This window comes from Theobroma cacao, chromosome 3 (assembly GCF_000208745.1).
Source record: "Theobroma cacao cultivar B97-61/B2 chromosome 3, Criollo_cocoa_genome_V2, whole genome shotgun sequence".
Lineage (NCBI taxonomy): Eukaryota > Viridiplantae > Streptophyta > Magnoliopsida > Malvales > Malvaceae > Theobroma > Theobroma cacao.
The window spans coordinates 30,166,852-30,188,310 of record NC_030852.1 but is presented as its reverse complement, the minus strand read 5'-3'; the positions used below and the strand labels follow the sequence as shown (position 1 = coordinate 30,188,310).

The following is a 21,459-nucleotide window of genomic DNA, read 5'->3' as shown; positions in this document are numbered from 1 at the left end:
TGGAACAAATTACAAAAGAAAGACTTTGTTCCTGAAGAGAAGCTCTCCAGAGCCACATTTTTTCTCGCTGGTTATTTTCCCGGAAAATTCCGGTGATTTCTCGGCAAAAAAAAAAAAAAAGTATGATCAAACACAAGAGATTCGTTGACTAATATCCAGGTATGCTGCTGCTACTTTCTCTGTTTCTCTGCTAACTGCTAAGTGCTAACATGTCGAGTAATTGATCTTAATGACTTGAGAAAGGGTTGTCTTGGTTGTTGTAGTTTTGTTAAAAAAACTATTAAATAGAAAAGAAAATGAATTGTTTTTATTTAATTTTTATTTTTTGCTAATTAATGGCAATAACTGCTTCAAATGGATTAAGCCTGAGCATCCTATAAGATGCTGCTTGAATGTCGATGTTTTTATTGTCTTTTAAAACTTTCATCCATATTAATAGTTGGTTTTGTTTCTCCTGTTTGAATTCTCTACAGACTGATTGATATTATTAAGGCCAATTCCACCCAATCTATCTTTTTCCATCAGAAATTGAATTAAAGGCAGCAGCTTTGTCTAAAATTGAATTGCAGTGGTTGGTCTTGGCAATGGCATATGACCTGACTTTTACCATTTTTTGGCCTCAAATATGGATCAAACATCAACAGAATTGAGGATCTTCTTCTATATTTTATGTTTCTAGCTTCTTTTTTTTCCTTATTTTAATATTCAAAGATGGAAAAAGGCATAATTACAAGTACACCACTGGTTTCACTACCTGAGTTGTTCTCTCAGACCATAGTTGCCATATTTGATTGCATTCATGCAGCCAAGGGTGTACTTACTCAGATGGAGAATTTTGAGAAATTCTCAAATTACTTGGAGAAGATCACATTTATCTTAAAAGAGTTTTCCAAGTCATATGTAGATGACTTAGAGAGCTTACGAAAAGCTTTGGCTATTCTGAACCTGGAGGTTAAAGCTGTGAAACAGCTAGCTCTTGAGTGTGGAACTAGAAACAAGGTTTATCTCTTCATTAGCTGCAGGAAAATCTTGAAGCAGTTAGAGAACAGCACAAAGGAGATTTGTCAAGCACTAAGTCTCATCCCCTTGGCCTCTATTGATGGTCCATTGAGAATCAGACATAACAGGTTATGCAAGGATATGCTGGAGGCTGAATATAGTCCAGGAATAGTGGAGGACGAAATTTTGGAGAAGATTGAGTCTGGAGTAAAGGAGAGGTATGTTGACAGATGTTATGCAAACTATTTGCTTCTTTCTATTGCTGAGGCAGCTGGGGTTCCTGATGAGCAATTGGCCCTAAAGAAGGAGTTTGAAGAGCTAAAGAGTGAAATAGAAGATTTAAAACTGGGAGTAGATGCAACTGAAGCTAGAAGAATGGAACAGATTGTTATGTTGCTTGAAAAGGCTGATGCTACAACATCCTATGAGGAGAAAGCACAGAGGTACCTTGATGAGCGAAATTCTCTTGGTAGGCAACCTTTGGAGCCTCTCCAGTCGTTTTATTGCCCTATCACTATGGATGTCATGGTTGACCCTGTGGAGATTTCCTCTGGTCGGACATTTGAGAGAAGTGCCATCGAGAGGTGGTTTGCAGATGGAAACAAGCACTGTCCATCAACCTCAATTCACTTGGACAGTTTGGTTTTACAGCCTAACAAAACTCTTCGACAATCAATTGAAGAATGGAAAGATAGGAACAAGATGATCACTATTGTTTCCATCAAACCTAAACTTCAGTCAAATGAAGAGCAAGAAGTGCTTCAATCTCTTTGCGAGCTGCAGGATCTATGCACAGAACGGGAGCTGCACAGAGTATGGGTGACATTTGAGGATTATAAACCAATTCTCATAGGACTTCTTAGTGCAAAAAATCGTGAAATAAGAACACAAGCTCTAGCCATTCTCTGCATTCTTGCAAAAGATAGTCATGATAATAAGGTACTTCTTAGTTTACATTCTTTCATATGGACAAGGCTAATAACTGTAATCAATTCATTTGGGAATAAACTACACAAAATTGTTTAAGGTTTAGAATGTTCCAGTTTCTGAAGTTTATGGCACATCTTCTTGCATATTGTCTTTCCTGATGAAACTGACCCCCAATTTGGACCTTTTGATAATATAAGGGCTGCTTTTCTCAGTTGCAAAGACTAGCAATTTAATGTAGAATACTCTAATTTTTTTTTTCTCAAACTGGTCTTGTTAACTTTCCAGGAAAGAATTGCAAATGTAGATCGTGCACTTGAATCCATTGTCCGGTCACTTGCCCGCCAAATCAAGGAAAGCAAGTTAGCATTACAGTTGTTATTGCAACTATCAAGAAGCAGTGCAGGGCGAGATGCCATTGGAACCATTCAGGGCTGTATATTTCTTGTAGTTACTATGCTAAACAGTGATGATGCTCAAGCTTCTGGAGACTCAAGAGAGCTTTTGGATAATCTTTCATTCCTTGATCAGAATATTATAGAGATGGCGAAGGCTAACTATTTCAAACCTTTGTTGCAGCTTCTTTCTTCAGGTAAGTTTTCTATGGTGGTCTCTCATCTCACTATAATTGGTGGATAAGAAATTGACCATGTGAAAGTGCTTGGAAAGTTCTGGCACTATACCGGTCAAGGTTGATAGCACAGTTTCATGTCTAATATTTCTTTGTTTTTTCCCCTACAAATTTCCCTCTGATAAGAAGTTTACCAAATTAATGAATCTAAATTAGTATAATTTAAATTTCCAGATACGACATTGCATTTGAAGGGCAATATAAACTTTAATTCATTAAAACTTTTCAAGTCAAAACATTGGGAAAAAGAAAGAAAGAAAGAGGGGAAACTCTTGTTAAGATAGATAGTATTAAATTGTTGATTTGTTACTTTTTAATGGGTATAAAATGCTGTTACATATACCCCTTTCAAATTAGAACTTGATGCATTATGTTTTTCTTTTCTCTCACTTGTAACACTGTCATGAATTTGTAAGTCATAATCAGTAAGAAGCACGCTGTTGATGCAGGACCAGATAATGTTAGATTGCTCATGGCTAAGACATTGTCAGAAATTGAGTTGACTGATCATCATAAATTGTCCCTATTTAAAGATGGGGCACTAGGACCTCTTCTTCAGTTACTCTCTCATGATAATCTACAGGTAAAAACAGTGGCAGTTAGAGCCCTTCAGAACCTGTTAAACTTGCCCCAAAATGGCCTTCAGATGATTAAAGAAGGTGCACTTGAAACATTATTTGAAATTCTCTATCGTCATAGCTTGTCTTCCCCAAGTTTGCGTGAACAGGTAGCAGCTGTAATTATGCACCTTGCTAAGTCAACTAACACCGAAGAAGCTGATCGTGAGCAAATCTCATTGGTGAAATCTGATGAAGATATCTTCAAACTATTTTCTCTGATTTCCTTGACGGGACCTGACATTCAAAGAAACATTCTCCAAGCTTTTTGTGAAATGTGCCAATCTTCTTCAGGTCTGGACATCAGAGCAAAGTTGAGACAGGTATGCTTGCTTCTGAGCAATTTCAATACCTGACATGGAATATCCTATCTGCAGTACACATGGTTAACTAGTTTGCATAAGGAAAGTAGGAAACCGTTCTTAGGACTTGGATACATGTGCTTAGCCATTTAGAGACTTTTAAGATTGTATCAAACACTCTCCCCTTCATAGAATCTTGGGGGAGGATTTGGACTCTGTGACCTCCATGTTGGAGGTAAGTGGTGGCTGTCATTTATGCAATGCCATTTATTCTGACTCCTCTTCTGTTTTTTCCCCCCTAAGAAATCAGGTACTTAAACTCCTCTTCTGTTGTTTTCCCCCCTTAGAAATCAGGAATTTCCTCCTTTGTTTATGCAATTGAAAAGATATTTTTGAGGCAGTCACTAAGAATTACTAACATTTGATGTTACTCTAATGTTTGTTTGATTAACAGCTCTCTGCTGTCCAAGTATTGGTTCAATTATGTGAGGTAAACAACCATTTGGTGAGAGCAAGTGCAGTGAAGCTATTCTGTTGCTTGACAGTAGATGGTGATGATACTAGTTTTCAGGAGCATGTTGGTCAGAGATGTATTGATACATTACTCAGGATCATTAAAACTTCAAGTGATGAAGAAGAGACTGCTGCTGCAATGGGAATTGTCTCCAATCTTCCGAAGGACATAGAGATGACTCAGTGGCTTCTAGATTCTGGGGCACTGGATATAATATTCGTTTCTATGACTGATAGATATCGAAATGCCTCGCATAAGAAGCAGGAAATAGAGAATGCTGTTAGAGCACTTTGTCGTTTCACCCTTTCAACAAATAAGGAATGGCAGAAAAAAGTAGCTGAAACTGGCATTATTCCAGTGTTGGTACAGTTACTAGTTTCTGGTACTTCTTTGACAAAACAAAATGCAGCTATTTCGCTTAAACAGTTTTCAGAAAGTTCCACTTCCTTGAGCCATCCAGTAAAGAAGACAAAAGCTTTTCTTTGCTGCTTTGCTGCAACAGAAACAGGTTGCCCGGTACACCAGGGAATATGTAGCGTGGAATCTTCCTTCTGCATTTTAGAGGCTAACGCTGTAGAGCCCCTTGTTAGGATTCTTGGGGAGGGAGATCTTGGAGCCTGTGAAGCTTCTTTAGATGCACTCTTGACTTTGATTGATGATGAAAGACTGCAAAATGGTTGCAAAGTGCTGGTCAAAGCCAATGCCATACCTCCAATTATAAAATTACTGAGTTCGACTTCGACCATATTGCAGGAGAAGACACTTCGGGCTTTAGAACGGATGTTTCGGCTGGCTGAGATGAAGCAGGCATATGCAACTTTGGCCCAAATGCCATTAGTTGACATTACTCAAAGAGGCACTGGCGGAATGAAATCCCTGGCCGCTAAAGTACTGGCTCAATTGAATGTTCTAGGTGAACAGTCTTCATATTTCTAAACCAGAAATAATTCATCCAAGGTTCCCTTACTCAGGTACTCTGCTTGCTCGCTTGCTTGGTCTGAAATGATTGGTTAGAGTTTGTTGGTTCATAATTGATTTAAAATTCTTTCCTGAAGGAGAACATTCATCAGTTTATTCAGTGTAAACCTTTTTTTCACCAAATATATTCAGGGTAATTAACAGAAAAGTTCTTTTCTTCCTTAAGTCTCCGAATGGTTGTTGTATTTACTATTCTATCTCCATCCTTGGGCAAAGCCATAAGGGCTTATTTTCGAGAATAGTTTGTCATTCTCTTTATTTTGTTTCAGCCAAAAGCAGGATAAAAGCAAACAAGATGTAAAGAAGGAAAGGAAGAATAAATTTTTTCAAAACCAGACAAGCCTCCAAAGGGACCAAAACTGTTCATCAATAGTCTAAGCTGTAAAACAGTAGCAGGAATCAGATACACCGTTTTGACGGTCGGGTGAAACAGGATTGTCAAATGGGTTGAATATTTTAGCTGCTGACATAGAATATAAGTCTCCACTCTCCAGACTTTGTAAATAAAGCCATTGGTTTGTTCACAAAGCTAAGGACATAATTGTTTTTCTTTTACCTAAGTAAATTATACTTTAAACAAAGGTAACTATCAAAAGAATCCCAGAAGCAAAATGTGGAAATGCAACCATTTACAGAGATAAATAAAGAGGTAGACAGATCAGTTCTAAAACGGATATTAGGCAACAGGGCAGCCGTCAGCCATAACCCCTTTTGCAGTTGGACAGGCAGCTAGAGGACACCCTTCTCCTTTATTTCCCCACCATTGGAGATCGATATCCTTTGATTGAAGTGTAATAAACAACAACACCGTCATAAAGGCAGTTCCAGCATCAAGACCACCCGAGAGGACATAATTGTAGCGCTTCCACCATTGGGGTCGGTATTTGAAAACAACAAATCCAGAAAGGAAGCCAACAATAAGCCAACTTGAGAAGTTTACTGCACTAGCTGGAGGCATCATAGATGTTGCACCTATAAGGACAGGCATGTGGATAAGACGAATCCATTCCCTATTCGGAAATGTCTTGTGTGCCAGCCATACTAGGACAGGAGCTACAGCTCCCGCAAGAAAGAACCAATTGACATTACCATATTCACCTTCCACTCCAAATATTCTACGGGGTCCAACAAGCCCCCATATAACTGAGGCATCAAAGAACACACGATCCATCGGACAAGTCCATGGACTGTCAGGTGGCAACAAGGAGGTATCACATAGATGGGGAATCTCTTCCATAAGCCACCATGCAGTTATGGTGTACACGACAACTGCCACAAGTGTTCCCACCACCTGCAATGCCAAATTGGTAGGTCTAAACATTATAGAGCTACACTAGTGCCTTTGAAGAGTGCCATGATTTTGAGATTGCAAACAGAGAACTTACCTGTGCCATGAACATCGATCGAGGTGGAATCTTCATGTAATGGCCAAGCTTGAAGTCTGAAATAAAGGTTAGAGCTTGAGTCATGCTGATGTAACCATACACCTTGAAGCACATATTAGCAACAGGGTGCTCTGGGTACATATATCCAATCACATATTCAGTAATAATGTTCAAACCCGGTGCCTAGAGATGCAAAAAACACAGAAGAATCAATTTTAGGGACCATAGCTTTACACTCTAATCCAATAAACAAGTGAACATTGAACACTTTCTTTTACCTGATTTGTGGTAGCAGCAATAATACCAATTGGGAGGGTGAAGAAAAAAGCAATGGCACAAGCTAGCAATACACCCCACCAAGGCAATTGAAGTGACTCATTATAGTGCTTACAAGCGAATAATATAAGAGCAATATTCGACAAAAGGATGACAACAAACCACCATGTAGGAACAAGTTTGTACTTCCGCATAAGCTTTGTGTGAATATCCATCTTCTTATCACCTTTAAAAGCACTTTTGGTTTGTCTCCATAGTTCTCTGCATGTAGCAGGGGAAAGCGAGAAAATTATGATACATAATATTTATAACAAGCATTACTTTTTTGTGCCATTTCAAGTTTATCTTTTCACAGGCAGTTTTTTCTTCAAGGCTTCTGGCCACAAAAAATTTCAATATCATATTACTGTGTCAGGAAGGCCTACCTTCCATCAAATAGTAGGACATGAAAAATCGTAGCAGTTAGTGTAGCAAAACCAAGGCCATAAGTCATAGCAAAGAAAGTGCTGAGATGTACTCGCCCATTCTGCGCATAAACCTTCTTGTCTAGATGAAACATGGGATTAACAATACTCAAAATGTCATATGATTCACCATTTGACTTGAAAAGTTCACTAGAATAAATGGGGAAGTTTTTTGCTTTGTAGACATCAAACCAATATGTGAGGGGTGTCATGACATACATCACAAGGAAGAAACCAACAGCAATATTGGCAGTGGCAAACCATGGACTAGCAAGTGGACTCCCTAGGTATGAGGAAATTGTAGCCCAATCAATGCCAAAGGAACCAATTCCAAGGCCATGCAAGCCTGAGCCCAGTTGTTGGACCAAAATGGACTTGGGAGCCAACCAGCAAACCCAAGAGAAAGATGTCAATGTACTGAATAGATAGCCAGGAAGGACATAGTATGCAAAGCTGCTGATCAAGACTAGCAGAAAGAATTGGTTAAGAGTAGTTCCACCTTTTGCTCTTTTTTCTTTCTCGTGTAGAGCCCTGCAATTATAGTGGTTGTTTCAATAAGAACAGATATATAAGTTACATAGTAGTCAGTCGCTGATGGATGCATATTGCATGAAAATGAATACCTGAACAAGGAGACCATGACCAGGTTACTTGGCCACCACATTTCCCCTGGCTCAACCAGATATTTCCGAAAAATCCCTGCCCAACCAAACCCCAAAACCTATAAGCAAACAAGAAGAGCAACTTCATCATGTTAGATGCCACATAAGTCATAAGTATTTGCCGAACAACCCATTTCATAAAAAAAAAAAAAAAACCATTTCAAATGCAAAAAGTTTACGTATATGAAACATGCATTTGAATTAATTACAATTTCTGTCAAACGATTCCTCAGATTCTAGAATATATGCTAATTGTTTTCATACATGATTTTCATTAAAAAAATTCACCCAAAAAAATCCGGGATAAAATATATACAGGTGCACATTGAATTCATTATCTGTCGAAAATAATATGATTAAATTTGCTGACTTCTGAGCAGAAGTCAATAAGATAAAGCCTGTGATTAAGAAGAAACGAAGAAAAACCTGAGTTGTAATCATAACAAGGAGGGCTGGGAGAAATGTGAGCTTCCTCTTATAGTAGAGCTTAACTGCACTCAAAATATGAGTGGCGTAAACAGTTCCAGCGCCAGAGTTGGCAAAAATAGTTATCAAAACATGTTCCTTCATATTGAATGGTCCAGGGTTCATTGTGAACTCCCATCTGGTATTACTCAAGAACCTGCGATGAGGCAGCGTTCTGGCCATCAGATGGCCAAGGGGTACGACAGCAATCATGGCAGAAATTGAGGTAATATTCAACGGCATCTTTCTGTACCAAAAGAACTGGTTGACAAATGACAGTATAACACATGCACCAAGGCCCAGAACCCACATCCTGAATGTGACAGCAGGTAAGGTTGGATCATCAGTTTTAGGCACTGTTAATTCAACTTGTTTAACAGGGCATTCTTCAACCACCTCCAACTCCATTGCCTGGATCTCAGAGGTCTCCCCCATTCTCAGATGACAAAAGTGTCACTCTTGCTGCTAGATGCAATACAAGAAGCAAGAACACACAAGAGCAACAACCCAGCTATCAAAGAAGAAACATGAAAGTGTTAAAAGCACAGAAAGAAATAAATAGCAAAGCAGAGTTGGCGGCCGTTGTAACTCATTAAAGCTTGACGACGGCAATAGCAAGAAAGCAAAAGTTTTTGAATCTCAAAGCAGTGAGACAATGTGTACAGCGGTTAGTCAGGATCTTAAAAAGATTCTGAAGTTCCGTACGGCAATCTTTGAACGGTCAAAGTACCCACAAAACGTGAATCTAAAGAGGAATCAGTCACTAGGCACAGTGATGTAAAACGACATAAATTGTTTCACAAATCACACGGTTTGGCTTTTTCAATCTTTTATTTTTTGCGGAAGGGATCCTTTTCTGGACGGAATATCCTTGTGTATGGGGACGTCATGGCATTGCCCCTTTGGTCGTACCCTGTACAAGGTCACGTTTTTTGGTTACGGCAAGTTGAGATTGCGGGATGGTTGGCTGGCATGATAAGATTGAAAAGAGAACACTGTCATATGTCAAAGGACAGAAGATGAGATTAAAATTATCAGAAATGAGAATCGAAGGGAATCTTATCCAATCCATGGAAAATATTTACTTTGTCCCATATGATTGATAGTTTGATACTCTGCTAGGTCACTTCACTCTAGTTGGGCAAACATTTACTAATTATTAAGTACTACTAATTAATTTTAAAAATAAATACCAATAATATTACTGAATTCCTTCAAATGACTGGTTGGTGCATGAGTCCAAAACAAAAAAGTACAAACAAGAAGATTAGGACGAAGGCAAATAGAGGTGAGGGTCAGCGCAAGTGACGTCCAACAAAAACTCCATTCTTGTCTTCTCCCACTCACAACTTTTGGATCCAATGCTTCTGCCACTCCATTAATGTGTATAGCCGCCAGGGACACCGACTTTCCAGCTGGTTGCTGACAGCTCTACTTTCAAACTTTTCAGTTTCAAGTCCACCATTATTGCAAGTCTGAGATTTTTGTCTCACCTTATTTTCTTCCTCTAGAACCCAATGCATCAGCTGCACATGGGTCATCATGGCCTAAACGACAACGTTTCCCTCTCACCCATACGCCCAGTATATCAGCCTCCCATCAGCACTACGTCACCCCTCCAGAACAATACCCATACGGCATGTTTGGTTGGCCATTCCCCTCTATTCCTAAGAAACATTTCCTCTTTTGATTGGTTGTCAGACGTTCCAAGGAATAAAATAAAAAAAATTAATTAATATCAACCCCCCCAAAATATTATCTATTTTCATAATCGAGAAATAGTCTTAAAAAATGATAAAAACTAATACCCTTTACAAGTTTGTAAAATTACAACCTTACCTATATAAAAAACATTATTTTTTTTTTCTCCCTCCTCCCATTCTCCCTTCATTCCCTGCCTTTCTCTTTTTCTCTAATTTTTAATTATATATTGTAAAAAATAATATTTAAAATTTAAAAATAAATTGAAAATATCAATATTTTAATCATAATAACATTTAAATTATACATAAAGTATTAATATATAAATTATCAATTATTGTTATTTAAAAATTAAAATAATAATAAAAATTTAATTTATATTATAAAAATAATATTTTAAAATTACAAAATTAATTAAACAATTATCAATATTTTAATCATAATAATATTTAAATTATAAATAAAATATTTAATATTTAATATTTAAATGATCAACTATTAATATATTAAATTAATTCTAAATTATTAATATTTAAAAATAAATTAAAATTTTAATTATGTTATAAAATAGTATTTTAACTTTAAAAATTAATTAAANTTAAATTAAAAAATTATTAATATTTTAATCATAATAAATTTAAATTATAAATAAATATCAATATTTAAATGATCAATTATTAATATTTTAAATTAATTACAAATTATTAATATTTAAAAAATAAAACAAAATAATTATATATTATAATAAAAATATTTTTATTTTTTTATTATTTTAAAATTATTTGTACTAATCAAATATTGTAATAAGTGATAATAGTAATTCTCACTCTATTTTATTCTGTCAACCAAATTATAGAATAACATTTTCATTCTATTTCAATCTTACTCTATTCCATTCAATTCTATTTTACCAATCAAACATGTCAATAACACACATGTGCAAGGAGTAAAAATATATAGCTATAGCTTTGAGACTTGAAACCAAAAAAGATTTAAAAATAACAAAATGTATAATATTGATGAACTTTATCAATAACATCATAAATTAAAAATTAAAGTAACATTTTTTTTCGTTTTTTGCTCATTATTATATTATATGCATGCTAAGATCTAAGCTCAAGATGACAATTGAAATTGTACCTTATGCATTTAATTATTGGTCTCTCCAATGATTAATTTACAAAAATCTAAGCCATTCATATAATCTGTCAAGTCCAATCAGCATAACATCTTTGACTTAAGTGTCTTAATCGAACACTAGAAGGTTGCAGGCTATTGTTATTATATTCACAGGTTACGAATTAATGAGAATACGACTTTAGGGCCTCCAAAACGTCTTTGAAAAACACAAAAACATAATCCAAATGCAACTGGAATCATGCAAAGAAAATTATAGCCTGTGGTATTAATTCTGGGCGGCAGGCAACGTGAAAGAAAAAAGACGGTGTCATTGGTTCACAGGAACTATAATAATCAATGTACTAATAATAATACGGTTTTACGTTTGCAGTCTAAGTTGTTGGCTACTACCTTCGCCCTTCTAGATTGATGACAAAACTTTGCAATATCTTGAAGTAGATACTGCTTTGATTTGACAGAAAATCTTAGGGAAAAAAAATCATTGAACAGGGTCAACACCAAAAATCCCTAAGTAATGTCCACGACTAACAAGGTACCCTCCAAGAAAAAATTCAGGTCGGCAAACAAGAGCCATGATCTTGGCATGCGTGATTCCAGATGTAAAGAGGGCATCCCCTGGAAGTATTTTTCAGGAGTCAGGAAATAAATTTGTATGATCAATCTGAATTCTCATCAATTTCAGTTCAGTAGATCATATCAGCAATACTTGTGAAACCCAGAAACTATTAAATGCAGAGACCACGGGTCACAACATTGCTGACGCTAGAAAGCTTGGTGTAAACATGGAATTTTGTTTTGTCTCTATTTAACTCTGTGAAGAACTGAGATAGCTCGACAAACAATCAAAAAGAGACCGACAGTTAGTGTGAGTGCATTAAATTGTACACTACTTCACCTGCAGAGAACCCAAAACTAATTTTAAATTTTAAAAATTACTCTCTCTCTCTCTCTCTCTCTCTCTACACAATCTCCTGCAGCCTAGGATATTCCATCTTTGTCACTCCAAAAACCTAGTCTCATGTTTACTTCACTGCATGTGAAACCTCTCTAGCTGAAATTAAGAGAGCAACATTAACCGTGGGTGGTCTAACAACAGGAGAACTTGAATTGTTATCCTACCTGAATTTGATCACCATCAATGCACCTCCTTTGTTAGCATGGCTAACACACATATGCCACCCAACCCCATCAAAGACAAGAATATTTGCTTCATGGGGGCACCAGGTTAAAAAGAAGGGTAATGTATTTCATGATTGCTCACAGGCCTAGCACCCACATATGTTGCTATAAAAGTACATTGGTAACAACAAATAGCCTTAAACTTAACTGAATCTTCAACAGTGAAGAAAATAATATTTCATCCAAAACATCTAAACAGCTTCATCTGGAAAATCCTAAAGAAATAATTATCACATCAATGATAACTGCTCAACCCATGCCAGCAAGCTTGACAAATGGCAAAAGAACTTAATGACAAAGCCCAAGCTGAAATTTATAGTAAATCTTTTCTTGTGCAACTAACTAAAGCCTACAGGAAGGGGCTACAATCAGTTTTGTTGGTTGCAAAAGCAAATGCTTCCCATCTCTCTTCCCACATATAAATAGGAAATCGCAATCCCTGGGTTAGGAGGCTTTTTCTTTCAGAAACAGAATAGAACGGGTTCTTTTTTATTTTCTTTATTTTATTCTTTCATTATTCTTTTTTCTTTCAAACTTCATGCAGGGGAGATGGGAAAAAAACTGCAGAGGAATTTTAAGAAAAATGAGCACACATGAATAACAGCACCTCTATGAATGATACCTATTTGAACGCACGTCCATTGTTAATCAAATATTTCCAAATGATGACTCCTAACCGCAAACATAGATAAGTTTAGAAGTGTTCAGTGAAACGCATATGAAGACATTCTAAATAATTTAAAAATCAAATACAGTTCGCTGCTCTCTAGCAGAAAAGAAACACTCTCAAATCTCTAGCGGTTGCCCCAGAATTATCGAAACTACACAGTTCAAGTTCATCCTAATGAAAGCGACCATTCAGAGACGGGAGTAATTCTCGAAACCACAAGGCTGTCGTACCATCCCTCATTATCATAACCTCCCAAATTCGAGCAAATCCTACAGAGAAGTGTCGTTCCATGATTAAGCGTCATTAATTGGTTTATAATGAATTTTCTAACAACACCTAACGTCCATGAATAATAAAAGGTCGAGTGGATAAAGTAAGCATCAATCACCTGCGAATCGCACAATTCAACGCTTGCCACGATGCCCGCCACCTGACCTTGCACCAGGGTAGCGAGCAAATTGCAACCTTAATTTGACCGAGTCACGGTCATGCTCATCGAATTTATAACCTGCAAAATCGAGCTTAACTATTTATACTGCACAACTTACCGCACTTTGAACGAGCGAACAGGGCTTCACAACTCAGATGCGATAAGACGTGAACCATTACCTCAAGAACAAATTTTGTCGGACTAAGGTTTACTTTCTCAGAATCCTAACTACTGTGCTTTGATCCCTCACATATTTCGTATCAATGAATAGCAACATCGAAATAGGACTGGAGAAATGACCAGCCAGCTTACGGAAGGCTAACTACCAGGCTTTTATTTTCTACCTAAAACAGATATGGCAAAACTGGGAACTATTCTGCCTCAAACTGTTCTTTTTCCTCTTACATTTATGAGGAGGTCTAAAACAGAAAGGGAGATGGGGAAAAGGAGAGGAGAGGACAACAACAAAAGAATATATTAACCACATTGTTAGCAAGACCCCACAGAATAAAGTTGACAAGAAAGATGATTAGTTTGGTGAAGAGGCAGCTAGTCTAAGGATTGGTTAGGCTTTGGACTGATGAAGCATAAAGTCTATGTAAGGCGCAGATTCTAGGAGGATCTAACAAAAGCAGGAGGGAACTCTACTCTATTTGCTTGCAAATTTCTAGGAGTGTATTTGCGAGTATCAGATAAAGTGAAGACTCAATATCAATGAGGAATGAACTAAAGATCCCTCCAAAACATCCAAGATCACATTGCAGAGTAGAACATGTAAGCAATGATTATCCTGTTTCACCTATTTAATTGCTGATATAAAGTGTGTTTTGAAATTTTTCCTTGAAATTGCAGGCAATCGAACTTACATGCTGATGAGTTATGACTTATGAAATTTTTGGAATTAAATAACCTTAAGAAGCTCAAAATGTTTCAAATATATATATGCAAATTAGGTTGTAGCTTTAAAGTTTGTCCAGAGACAGAATTTCCAAAACCCCCCCCAAAATAAAGAATGAAAGAAAAAAGGAAAGCTAAGATTGTTACAGAATAATGATGGCTGAGATTTTTTGCTTAATTCTTTTCTGTTCATAGCATATATGTTGTTCATTTTATATTTGAATCTTCTCCTAAGCTTGTAACATTCTATGCAAATGAAACAAGAAGTTAAACGAGTTGGCAGAACAGGCATAATTCATCCCAATGACTTCTTGACTTTAAACTTGAACCACACAATTAAATCCTCAAGCGGTCAAGCAGCCATTCCTTTGGAAAGAAATCTTGCTACAATCTTCTCAATTCCTATCCTCACTCTCACGCCTGATCACCCTTGGCAAGAATTGAATCATTGTCTATAGCCCCACTTGGAAGAAAAAAAAGGTGGACAAGAGAAAATAGAGAAAGAAAAAAAGAAGGGAATAAAACAAGGAGTTATTGAATTCTGGGTCATCCAAACGTGACATTACCCTGCTTGCCCCTCTTCTATGTTACACTAGTGCATGCATGAGTGCTTGGGTGTGTGAGTGCTTTCCTTTATGGCATAACAAACAAATACCATAAAATATAACCATTTGATAGGCAAAAATACATAAGACTGAAAAACCCTTCTCAAGCTAACCTTGTAAAGCATCCATGGCAGTGGCGGCATGAGCAGGGCTTACAAAATCAACAAAACAAAGTATCAGCGGATCTCCCCCAGGCTGCAAAAATCAAGAATTATCAACATACGTAATATTTAGTCTGCAGTCAAAACAAAAAATAAGTAAATAAACTTACATGTCTTGATTCCTTGCTTACAAGTCTCACTTCCTTGTACCCAACAAACGGGCGGAAGATATCTGTCAACTAAGGTGAAGGAATAAAACTTAATGGGAAAGGTGAAAAAAAATAATGCCAAAGTGAAAATTCTAGCTAATGAAAGGATACGAGAAACTTCTCGGCGTGTACAGTCAGATGGCAAACCCTCCACAAACAGTGTGCTGGATGCATCAGGAGGAAGGGGAGCTTCAGGCCTCCCACCACCAAATCCTAAGGTCCTATCTTTTACAGTTTGTCCTGGATCAACACCGCCTATACCCATGATACGGGGATCATCAACAGAACGGCCAGGCATTCCCCCGCTCATAGGTCTAGCAGACTGACTCCCACTATATGATGACATTTGCTGGAAGGGTGCTTTTATTCATTAACTTAGCTCTAAATTTTTGACCTTAAGCATAACAAATTAAAAATAACTACTAGTTTAATACCGTGCTGCGAAGGTAACGATCATAAGATGCTCCAATGGAGTCACTGTCTCTTATTGCCCGAACTGCACCTCTATCATCACCCCGAGAATAATAACTGGAAAGCTCATGGCCACCAGAGACATCTACAAGATTAAGCACACACTTCAGCAAACAAACCACCAAGAAAGACGGGTAGAGAAGGAACAACATAATGATTGTAAAGGCAAAAGCGCATTAAGGCATGAGGAACATTGAACTGCTACATATAAAGCTATGAATATGTGAATGCAAGTTCTCTTTCTCAGTAACCAAACCCAGAGTGTTGACCTCCTCGAACTTTTGACAGCCATGAATAAAATAAACTAGTGCATCTGCTTAAAAGGATTCCAATAAACAGAAAAGGTCGTGATATGGTTGCTAAAATTGCCAACAGAGATGACGTAATTATGAAGCATGTCAATTAGACAAGATAATCACCAAATATCTTTCTTCTTTCATGATCAATTGAAAATACTGATCCTTGGCCCATAATGGATAAAAGAAATTGATTAATAAGTTCAGACAGGAAACTGGTTATATATGCATATCATTTAAATCCCTAACTAAACCAAACCACATGTTTGTCGTTCAATATCACAAACGACAATGCAGACAATCAGACAGTCGGATAGCCAGACAATTAATGAATTCCAAAGCTTGTTCTTTTACTACAATACTGACAATGAAATGACCAAAAGCAATCAAGACTGGCCAAAACATGAGCCAGTGAAACACAATACACGATCAAAGTCATTTTGACCAGCTAGTGCGTTTCCAAAGATTCCGGAATTCCTCAGTTCTCGTAATAGATACAAATAATTAAGCTTTTCTGCTCACTGCTTAATTAACTAAGAACCAAAAGACTCTCCAGCTTCTAAACCCATAACATAATCTTCCCAGTCAAAAATGAACTTAATGGAAATGCAATCATGAAACAGCAAGCCAATTAAGCTAATTTTAGATATTTTAAGCAAGCAATCAAACATCCTGAAAAACATCAACTAAACAAGAACCATTGACACTAACACTCCGAATCAAGCTTCAATTAAGGAAATTTAAAGTCAGATATGCATTAAAAGTTGAAAATCTAACTAGGATGAAAGAACAAAAAAAAAAGGAATTTTTAGCTTAGAAGAAAACAAGCACATGTCAGCACCAAATGATTTTCCTTTCCTTTACCAAAGGATTTCTCTTTCACCAAACAGAGGCTACAATTGTGATATGGAGAAAAATATGAAACCCTAAATTGAGCAGATATTAACAGAAATATATAGCTTAAAAAATGAGAAAGTGAATTTGAAAAAAAAAAAAGCATAAATTTACCGTAATCGGAACGAGGGCGTTTCCCAACAAGTGAAGGAATCGAGGAGGGCGGAGGCTGCCGTGAGTCGCTATACCTCCAATAAGAATCGGCCATGTCTCTTATTTTTTAGCTAAGATAAAAAGAAAGGGATGGAATGATAATTCGATAATATTAAGAAGGTGAAAAGAAAGAAGGAAATTTGAAGATAGAGATGGAATAGAGGATTCTAGGGAAGAAAGGGGGAACTGTGTCGAATCGGCGAAGTAACGCTCTCCTCTTTTGTCTGCTCTTTCTTGTGTTTCGTTTTCTGCTCGTACATTTCCCTCTCTATTCCTCCACTCTTTTTCTTGTCTCTGTCTTTTAATCCCCAAAACGCCCAAACACAAATCCTTCTTTTATTTAATCTTTTAAATGATCTACAAGTATACTATTTATCACTCCAAATGCGTTCAAAATTGGAGTTAAAGGTTAGTTCAATTAAAATTTTAGGCAAAACGTTTAAAAAATTTTTAAATTATTTAAAAAAATTTACTTTTAATAAAATTAAAAATTTTGTTTTTAATTAATTAATAATTAATTTAATTAAAATATTATTTATTATTATATATTACGCAACACTTATGTGGTAGGTTAATGATGATAATATATTATGCTAATTTGATATGACAAGACCTTAGGATATTTTTCAATATTTATATCAATATCATGTTAGTACTATATAAATATAAAATAACAAGTAATTTTAATCAATTATTAATCATAAAAGTTTATTTGATTTAAAATAAATATACAAAAACTTGATTGAACATAATAAAAAAATAAAAATTTATTTTCATTTTTTTGAATAGTTTCAGAACTTATTTAAATATTATATCAGAATTTTATAAAATTTTGTGACTGCTTTGAATTAAATCTTGATTCTGGTGATTTAAGAAGAGAAAATATAAACTCAAATTTCAATATTAAAGCAAAAATAAAATTTTTAACAACAAAAGAAACTATGGACACAACATGTCAATTTCTCCATACATAATGCTTTAAAAATTCTTAAACTATTTTAAAAAATTAATAAATTTTTTTTTATTATATTCAATCAAATTGTTATATTTTTATTTTTTTATCAAGTAAATCTTTAAAAATAAAAGTAGCAGTTGATTAATTGTTATTAATTAAAATATCACTCATGGTTTTATACCACATGATTTTAATGCGGTTTTGACATAAAAAGTAAAAATACCAAGTAATTGTGTCATCATACCACATTATTATCCACTATAATATGTTAATATATCACGTTAACACCATATAATATAAATAATAAATTATATTTTGATTAATAATAATTAATTATGATAATCTATTTAATCTAAAATAAAAAATATAAAAATTTGATTAAATATAATAAAATAATAAATAATTATTTAAATAAATATTACACCAAAATAATATTCCTACTACTTCCTTCAATTTCTAAATTAGCCTTTCTCTTAGTAACAAAGGAGAACATCTGAATCATTAACACGATTATCTTCACATCCCCTCACTAGCTCACATGCAACAAAAATATATTAATAGTTAAATTGATTATAGAATAATCATGTCTAAATTTCAATTTAAAAATAAATGCCAATCTTCTTATGTAAAAGAAGTAGGTGAAATAATCAGAGAGAGCGTTAAATTAATATTGATAGACCAAACAATCAAATGAGAAAGAAAATTTTACCAATGACATAAGAACTAATAAATTTTCTTTCATTGTCCAATTATTTAATTTTATTTCACGTCGTCGTTAATAGATTTTCAGGAATTTTTTATTATTCAAAATTTTTGTTGAATTTGTTCACATCTGCAAAATTAAAAGAAATTGTTATAGTAAAAAACCTGTAGGTAAAAATATAATGTTACCGACAGAGGTTTTCCGAATAAGGAATATTGGTAGGAAATGTTTTATTGTCTTACAGTGCAACAAGCTACCTGCTCTTTGCTCTTTGGCCAATGACTACTTGCTCCATTGTCATGGGCTACTTACTCCTTTTGGAAGCCTTTTGCAATAGACTTAGAGCCAAACGGGACCGTATTGGCCTAAATGTCATCAAAAAAGAATCTTTCTTTATCCTTATCCTTTAGTATTTTCCCTGGTAATAACTTAGCATCGAAGGTTGATGATGACTAGCTAACCACTCATCTCTACCTTTCCAATAACATATCATCTAGTCAAACGTTGAAAACTTGAAATTTAGCCAAACCTTCTTGTATTTAAGAACCCCAGACCCAGCATGATTGTTATCTCTTATCCTCAGAAGCAGAACTAGGATCATCTTTGTATGTATGTTGATTAATTTACTTAATTTTCTTCTGGCACCATACTTTATATTCTTTGCAAGTTAACTTTCAGGATTGTTGCCTTGTATCTGTCCCTTGGTTCTTAGCTAGCTTTACGAGGGTCTTCAGTGGACGAAATGGAATCCGGTGGTCTAGCATTCTACAGCTGCAGAAACTGCCGAAATCCCCTTGCCCTCGGCGATGATCTTGTTTCTAAAAATTATATAGTTAGAACTAATAGCCCTGAGTTCTTTTTTCTTTTTTTGGTCTGAATTAGTGCCTAATTTTTATCATTTTTTCTTTCACCTTCGTTGACTTGGTTGTGATAGGCAAAATCAGGGAAGGCTTATATGTTTCTGCATGCAATGAACATTGTTCTGGGGCCAAAGCAGGACAGGCAATTGATAACTGGTCTTTATACCACTGCTGATATCTATTGCAGCAAGTGTGGTGAAGAACTGGGCTGGAAATATGTGCAAGCCTATGACTTGAAAAACAGGTTCAAGGAAGGGAAGTTTATTCTCGAAAAACTTAAGATGGTCGAAGAACACTAGATCTTACCAGTGATCCCCCTTTATGGAAAGAATAAGGAAATAAGCATGATGATCTCAGATTGGAAACCATTCCTTATACATGAAAACTGGAAATCTATGTTTCAGTTTTATGAGATGGGATTTAAATTTCATCACTGGTAAAGTAAAAGCTATGTTAAAAAAGCTTTACTTTCCTTTTGTTAATTTGGGATTTGCTGTTGGTACTATTGCTATGGCTCTTTTCTACTAAATTTCTAGTAATAATCTTCATTCCTATGACTGGAAAATAGATGGAAGCTCCAGGATCTAATTAAAACAGGATTAATTTTGGTTTTATTTGTGTGCATCTTGAGTCGAAATTGAGTTCAATTCCAAAGGATGATTTGAATCACGTGTCACCTAATACGGCAGTTGGGTTGTATATTTTTCCTGGTCATGTTTCGTTGTTGATACTGATAATGATGTAAATAAGAAAAGTAATTAAGTACATTATAAATTCATATATAAAAAAAAGTTTAATAATTTAAAAAGTTATTGAATTATCTACAAAAATTTAAATAAATTATTATTTTTTAGTATGTTCAGTTAAGCTCATTTATTTAGTCAAATAAATTTTTATAATTAACAATAAATTAATTATCATTAATCAAATTTTTTAAATCAAATTATTGACTTATCATAATAAAACATTACTATTTATCATAACAAATCAACATCTAATGTCAACATGATAAATGTCATCTTGATTAAAAATAATTAATCAATTCTTAATTAGAAAATTTATTTAATTTAAAATAAAAATAAAAAATTTTAATTTAACATAATAAAAACAATAAATTTTTGTTTATTTTTTTAAATAATTCTAGAATTTCTTTAAATATTATATTGAAAAAATGTATAATTATCTTTAATAAAATTAGAGAATGCAATATTGCAATAATCTACGAAAAAAAATCTCAAATCCTTTTTTTTTTTTGAAAAGATGAAATTTCATTAAGTGAACTGGCATGGGGGGTGCCAGAAACAGAGCAGATGGGGCCTTGAGCATAGCTTCAGGTTCACATCTGTGCAAAACCCCTATGTACAAACAGAGCAACAGAATCGCACCCCAGAACTTATAGCATGTTTGGTTGGGAGAATGGCTTATTTTCAAGAAATTTTGATTCTTTGGTTTGGTTGAAAAATGATATAAGGAATAGCCATTTCATAGAAATGGCTATTATCTAAATACTTTTAAAATCAAATAATAACTAATACCACTCTCTCCCATGGTATTAACTATTCTATGATTGATAAATAAATTCAAAAATTAATAAAGATAAAAATATCCTTTACAAGTTTGAAAATCACAACTTCATTTATAAAAATATTATTTTTTCTCTCTCCTCTTTCTCTCACTTGATTCCAACTTTTAATAAAATATTAATATTTAAATTATAATAAAATATTAATATTTAAATTATAAATTATTAATAAAATAAATTATAAATTATTCCTATTTAAAACAAAATAAATTAAAAATAAATAAACATAATATCATTTGAATTATATAAACAATATTAATAATTAAATCATCAATTATTAATATTTTAAATAATTACCAATTATTAATATTTAAAAATAAAATAAATAAATAAAATTAATCATAATAATATTTAAATTAAATAAAAATATTAATATTTAATTTATCTATTATT

General features: G+C 34.5%; 4 protein-coding genes across 9 annotated transcripts; 2 read left to right on the top strand and 2 right to left on the bottom strand.

The window, feature by feature from the left end:
* On the top strand, window positions 1–5,521 carry LOC18605819 (U-box domain-containing protein 44). 2 transcript variants are annotated; one of them, XM_018117603.1, is made up of 6 exons: window positions 1–159; window positions 474–1,938; window positions 2,215–2,518; window positions 3,007–3,497; window positions 3,931–4,961; window positions 5,238–5,521. In XM_018117603.1, the coding sequence occupies exons 2-5, from the start codon at window positions 712–714 to the stop codon at window positions 4,924–4,926; spliced, it is 3,018 nt and encodes a 1,005-aa protein (XP_017973092.1). In that variant the 5' UTR covers window positions 1–159; window positions 474–711; the 3' UTR covers window positions 4,927–4,961; window positions 5,238–5,521. The 2 variants fall into 2 exon arrangements, with proteins under 2 accessions (XP_017973092.1, XP_007039137.1); XM_007039075.2 differs by lacking the exon at window positions 5,238–5,521 and having other exon boundaries at window positions 3,931–5,133.
* On the bottom strand, window positions 5,319–15,037 carry LOC18605818 (oligopeptide transporter 6). Its single transcript, XM_007039072.2, has 7 exons — window positions 14,956–15,037; window positions 8,182–8,731; window positions 7,717–7,814; window positions 7,055–7,624; window positions 6,632–6,890; window positions 6,354–6,536; window positions 5,319–6,259 (listed from the first exon to the last, which is right to left on the bottom strand). The coding sequence occupies exons 2-7, from the start codon at window positions 8,653–8,655 to the stop codon at window positions 5,645–5,647; spliced, it is 2,199 nt and encodes a 732-aa protein (XP_007039134.2). The 5' UTR covers window positions 8,656–8,731; window positions 14,956–15,037; the 3' UTR covers window positions 5,319–5,644.
* LOC18605817 (RNA-binding protein 2) lies at window positions 12,835–17,303 on the bottom strand. The gene is made up of 7 exons (XM_018117604.1): window positions 16,928–17,303; window positions 15,587–15,708; window positions 15,264–15,501; window positions 15,114–15,175; window positions 14,956–15,037; window positions 13,299–13,418; window positions 12,835–13,179 (listed from the first exon to the last, which is right to left on the bottom strand). The coding sequence occupies exons 1-6, from the start codon at window positions 17,019–17,021 to the stop codon at window positions 13,315–13,317; spliced, it is 702 nt and encodes a 233-aa protein (XP_017973093.1). The 5' UTR covers window positions 17,022–17,303; the 3' UTR covers window positions 12,835–13,179; window positions 13,299–13,314.
* On the top strand, window positions 19,087–20,098 carry LOC18605816 (protein yippee-like At4g27740). 5 transcript variants are annotated; one of them, XM_007039067.2, is made up of 3 exons: window positions 19,087–19,229; window positions 19,341–19,456; window positions 19,559–20,098. In XM_007039067.2, the coding sequence occupies exons 2-3, from the start codon at window positions 19,367–19,369 to the stop codon at window positions 19,781–19,783; spliced, it is 315 nt and encodes a 104-aa protein (XP_007039129.1). In that variant the 5' UTR covers window positions 19,087–19,229; window positions 19,341–19,366; the 3' UTR covers window positions 19,784–20,098. The 5 variants fall into 5 exon arrangements, with proteins under 5 accessions (XP_007039129.1, XP_007039128.1, XP_007039127.1 ...); XM_007039066.2 differs by having other exon boundaries at window positions 19,087–19,233; XM_007039065.2 differs by having other exon boundaries at window positions 19,087–19,233; window positions 19,337–19,456.

What these genes read in the sequence shown, in the direction of transcription:
- LOC18605819 (XM_018117603.1), top strand. Translation starts at nt 712, where the DNA reads ATGGAAAAAGGCATAATTACAAGTACACCACTGGTTTCACTACCTGAG. An exon ending in GTTGCAGCTTCTTTCTTCAG is followed by an intron (nt 2,519 to 3,006) that starts GTAAGTTTTCTA and finishes CTGTTGATGCAG; the next exon opens with GACCAGATAATGTTAGATTG. An exon ending in TCAGAGCAAAGTTGAGACAG is followed by an intron (nt 3,498 to 3,930) that starts GTATGCTTGCTT and finishes TTTGATTAACAG; the next exon opens with CTCTCTGCTGTCCAAGTATT.
- LOC18605818 (XM_007039072.2), bottom strand. Translation starts at nt 8,655, where the DNA reads ATGGGGGAGACCTCTGAGATCCAGGCAATGGAGTTGGAGGTGGTTGAA. An exon ending in TTGTTATGATTACAACTCAG is followed by an intron (nt 7,815 to 8,181) that starts GTTTTTCTTCGT and finishes GTTTGCTTATAG; the next exon opens with GTTTTGGGGTTTGGTTGGGC. An exon ending in TTGCTGCTACCACAAATCAG is followed by an intron (nt 6,537 to 6,631) that starts GTAAAAGAAAGT and finishes TTGCATCTCTAG; the next exon opens with GCACCGGGTTTGAACATTAT.
- LOC18605817 (XM_018117604.1), bottom strand. Translation starts at nt 17,021, where the DNA reads ATGGCCGATTCTTATTGGAGGTATAGCGACTCACGGCAGCCTCCGCCC. An exon ending in ACGCCCTCGTTCCGATTACG is followed by an intron (nt 15,709 to 16,927) that starts GTAAATTTATGC and finishes TTAATCTTGTAG; the next exon opens with ATGTCTCTGGTGGCCATGAG. An exon ending in TAAGCAAGGAATCAAGACAT is followed by an intron (nt 15,038 to 15,113) that starts GTAAGTTTATTT and finishes TGATTTTTGCAG; the next exon opens with CCTGGGGGAGATCCGCTGAT.
- LOC18605816 (XM_007039067.2), top strand. Translation starts at nt 19,367, where the DNA reads ATGGAATCCGGTGGTCTAGCATTCTACAGCTGCAGAAACTGCCGAAAT. An exon ending in TTGTTTCTAAAAATTATATA is followed by an intron (nt 19,457 to 19,558) that starts GTTAGAACTAAT and finishes TGGTTGTGATAG; the next exon opens with GCAAAATCAGGGAAGGCTTA.